General features: G+C 40.9%; 1 protein-coding gene across 1 annotated transcript; it reads right to left on the reverse strand.

Moving 5' to 3' along the window:
* Positions 1-957: 957 nt before the first annotated feature.
* On the reverse strand, positions 958-4,139 carry LOC115103946 (zinc finger protein OZF-like). Its single transcript, XM_029625016.2, has 2 exons — positions 3,582-4,139; positions 958-2,116 (listed from the first exon to the last, which is right to left on the reverse strand). The coding sequence occupies exons 1-2, from the start codon at positions 3,925-3,927 to the stop codon at positions 1,089-1,091; spliced, it is 1,374 nt and encodes a 457-aa protein (XP_029480876.2). The 5' UTR covers positions 3,928-4,139; the 3' UTR covers positions 958-1,088.

The following is a 4,139-nucleotide window of genomic DNA, read 5'->3' on the forward strand; positions in this document are numbered from 1 at the left end:
ACTACAGAACATTTACATTTACATTTAAGTCATTTAGCAGACGCTCTTATCCAGAGCGACTTACAGAACTACCTCTCTACCAACAATCTGCATGAACCCTTCCAGTCTGTCTGTATACAACTACATAACTACCCCTCTACCAACAATCTACATGAACCCTTCCAGTCTGGCTGCAAACAACTACAGAACTACCTCTCTACCAACAATCTGCATGAACCCTTCCAGTCTGGCTGTATACAACTACAGAACTACCTCCCAACTACAGGCGGCTGGTGGAACCTTAAATGGGGAGCCACCGTGCATCTATATCTGCATTGCTGTTTGGGATTTTAGGCTGAGTTTCTGTACATCACTTTGTGACATCGGCTGATGTAAAAAGGGCTTTATAAAGATACATTTGATGACAAGATGTGGAGACCATCATAGTATAGTAGTGGAGCTAGTACAATAACAAGGTGTGGAGACCATCATAGTATAGTAGTGGAGCTAGTACAATAACAAGGTGTGGAGACCATCATAGTATAGTAGTGGAGCTAGTACAATAACAAGGTGGAGACCATCATAGTAAAGTAGTGGTACTAGACCACCATCAATTTCAACTGATTTGAGAAGAAATAGGGAATTATTTCTTAGTGTAAGGGAGCCAATATATTTGGCTGCAGCTGTATCCAATCAAAGTAATTTAGCAATATCCAAATCATATATCAAATCAAATTCAAGGTTGGAGTGAAGAATAGCAAAATTCAATAATCTATATAATAACTTAATAGACTAGTGTCTTGTCCAGAGGAAGTACTTGTACATCAAGCTGCCTCACATTACAGAAACAGCTACAAGCCAAGGCTACTTACTTCCTTATATAATAATTTACATTTAGCAATATCCAAATCATATCATGAACAACAGAGGGTTTATACTTGTACACAATCAATCAAAACTCATAATGAAAACGAAATACACATTTTTAAATATTTAATTTGATTTTAGACATGATCAAGATGAAAAAACAAAAACAGGCCTATTTTCTTGATCAGATTTTCATTTAAACAATATGATTTAATGTGACAAACAAAAACACAAATTCTCAGTCAAAAACACAAGTCAGAACACAGTCTCTCTATTCTCTCATGTGATTTCAGGTCCTCTGACTGGGAAAATATCTTTCCACATTGAGAGCAGTGGTATGTTTTCTCTTCCTGTGTATGTATTCTTTCATGCTTATTCAGATGCCTTAACCGGTTAAATCTCTTTCCACAGTGGGAGCAGTGGTAGGTCTTATCCTCTCCTGTGTGTGTCCTCTCATGCCTTGTCAGACCCCCTAACTTGGTAAAACTCTTTCCACACAGGGAGCAGTGGTAGGGCTTATCCCCTCCTGAGTGTGTCCTCTCATGCCTAGTCAGGCCCTCTAACTTGGTAAAACTCTTTCCACAAAGGGAGCATTGGTAGGGCTTTTCTTGTGGGTGTATCCTCTCATGCTGTTTCAGGGTCACTAAACCCATAAAATTCTTTCCACACTGGGAACATTGATAAGGCTTCTCTCCTGTATGTATTCCTCCATGTAATTTCATGGACTTTAACTGGGTAAATCTCTTTTCACATATGGTGCATTGGTAAGGCTTTGTTCCTGTGTGTGTCCTCTCATGCTGTTTCAAGCTCACTAAACCCCTAAAACTCTTTCCACACTGGGAACAGTGATAAGGCTTCTCTCCTGTGTGTGTCCTCTTGTGCCGATTTAGGTTCCCTAACTGGGTAAAATTCTTTCCACAGTGGGAACATTGAAAAGGATTTTCTCCCGTGTGTATTCTCTTGTGTGATTTCAGACTCCCTAACCAGGTAAAAGTCATTCCACATTTGGAGCAGTGGTAAGGCTTCTCTCCAGAGTGGATTCTCTTATGTATTAATAGGTAACCTAATTCGTTAAAACTCTTTCCACACTGGGAGCATTGGAAAGGTTTTTCTCCTGTGTGTGTCCTCTCATGCCTATGCAGGTTCCCTAACTTGGTAAAACTCTTTCCACAGTGGGAGCAGTGATGTCCTCCTTTTGCTTTGGGCGTCTCTGGGTCGGATTTCCCTGAAGGACTCTTTCCGTTGTCAGAGGGAGAGTCTGGTTTCTCTCCTGTCAAAGACAAACAGATTATCTAGTTACTTAGTTGTCTACTGTGTGGCCAAACTTGTGAAACATATACAGTGGGGCAAAAAAGTACCAATTGTGCAAGTTCTCCCACTTAAAAAGATGAGAGAGGCCTGTAATTTTCATCATAGGTACACTTCAACTATGACAGACAAAATGAGAAAAAAAATCCAGAAAATCACATTGTAGGATTTTTAAATATTTTTTTTTTGCAAATTATGGTGTAAAATAAGTATTTGGTCAATAACAAAAGTTTATCTCCATACTTTGTTATATACCCTTTGTTGGCAATGACAGAGGTCAAATGTTTTCTGTAAGTCTTCACAAGGTTTTCACACACTGTTGCTGGTATTTTGGCCCATTCCTCCATGCAGATCTCCTGATGTCTGTCCTTATTACGACTCGTAGACTATGTGTCTCTTCTGACATTCCTTCAGCATCTTCATGTCCTAAAAATATATGGCCTATGTCTATAGTCCATCAGTTGGTCATTTGGCTGACCCCCTCCTTTGTATGTCCCTCTGACCTTGGTTTGTCCAGCTGTCCTATGCTCTCATGGCCTTACTCTGGCCTCCTGTCCTATACAACAGACAATGCATTTTACCAGAATGGCAAATGCACTCTAAGTGTATCTTTCTCTTGTGTTACAGTATTATGTTCCTCCCTATATGTACATCTTTCTCCCACAGTTGTTACGTAAAACATTTTTTTAACCTTTATTTTACGAGGCAAATCAGTCAAGAACAAATTCTTATTTTCAATGACGGTTTAGGAACAGTGGGTTACCTGCCTTGTTCAGGGGCAGAACGACAGATTTTTACCTTGTCAGCTCGGGATTCGATCTTGCAACCTTTCTGTTACTGGCCCAACGGTCGAATCACTAGGCTATCTGCCACCCCGGCAACTCTGATAAAAACATTATAGGAGTTGCCTCCAGATCACTATACATATTCATGCTAGTAGCTTAGCATCTCTCTCCATTGAATACAGGCGGTTGAAGTACAATAAGAACATGTATCCACCAATCCAAAGAAAGGATAGGTGGGAGCTAGACAACCCGCATGGCCGCTTTGTGGACAACGACTCCCCTTGTTAGGGCAGAGAGACATCTTGTCAGTATATCCACAATCTTTGGTGTAGCCAACCCAACTCTCGCATGGCACTATTGGGGGGCTCGGTGTGTATTAAAACATCACCACACGAAAATCACTACATGCCGTGCCCCCCAGTCTGCGGTCAGCAGATAGACCCTTCTCAAATATATATGTTAAGTCACTTTTTGGAAACGCTACCCCTTCCGTTTCCAAAAAGTGACTTAACATATATATTTGCCATTCTGCTCTCTACGTCGTCTGATTCTAGACTTCATACTAGGGCCCTCCGTTGAAGAGGTATTGACGGGCCAACTCAGAATATCCAAAGTTAAAAACAAATTTAAGGCGGTGCTTACTGGTGTTAATCAGTTCTCCTATCTCCTCCTCTTCATCTCTCAATGTGACAGTAATCTCCCCTTCCATCTTCACTCCAAAAACGGCATCCTCCTCTTTCTCTTCCTCCTCTTCTTTTACTGTAACATCCTCCTCCTCTTTCACTCTGAACGTGTCTTTCTCTTCTTTCACAGTAACGTCTTTCTCTTCTTCTTTCACTGTAACAGCCTCAACCTCTACTTCTTTTTTAACTGTGACATCCTCCTCTTCCTTCTCCTCTTTCACAACAATGTTCAGCCCCAGAGCTTCTTTCTCCGTCCAGCAGACCTCCTCTTCTTTAACAGGAGGGGAGTAGTTTAGGGAGCTCATGGTCGGGGATGTTAGCTAGCTAGCATTAGCGGCTAGTGCTAACTTAACCAGCCAGCTACTATAGCTGACTAATAAAAAATAACGTAATATGAAATTAAATAGGTTAGATACGACAGAAGTGTGTCTAAAACACAGTATCTAATATACACCGAAAGCGTATAATTAGCTTGAATCTTTCGGCTATGTTGGCTTGCAAGCTACCAAGGTGGTTG

The sequence above is a fragment of the Oncorhynchus nerka genome, linkage group LG21, assembly GCF_034236695.1.
Source record: "Oncorhynchus nerka isolate Pitt River linkage group LG21, Oner_Uvic_2.0, whole genome shotgun sequence".
In the NCBI taxonomy this organism is placed as follows: domain Eukaryota; kingdom Metazoa; phylum Chordata; class Actinopteri; order Salmoniformes; family Salmonidae; genus Oncorhynchus; species Oncorhynchus nerka.

Bases quoted from the DNA above. Each gene is read 5' to 3' on its own strand.
- LOC115103946 (XM_029625016.2), bottom strand. From the start codon at position 3,927: ATGAGCTCCCTAAACTACTCCCCTCCTGTTAAAGAAGAGGAGGTCTGC. The intron at 2,117-3,581 runs GTAAGCACCGCC...TGTCTTTGACAG, and splicing joins AGGAGAACTGATTAACACCA to GAGAGAAACCAGACTCTCCC.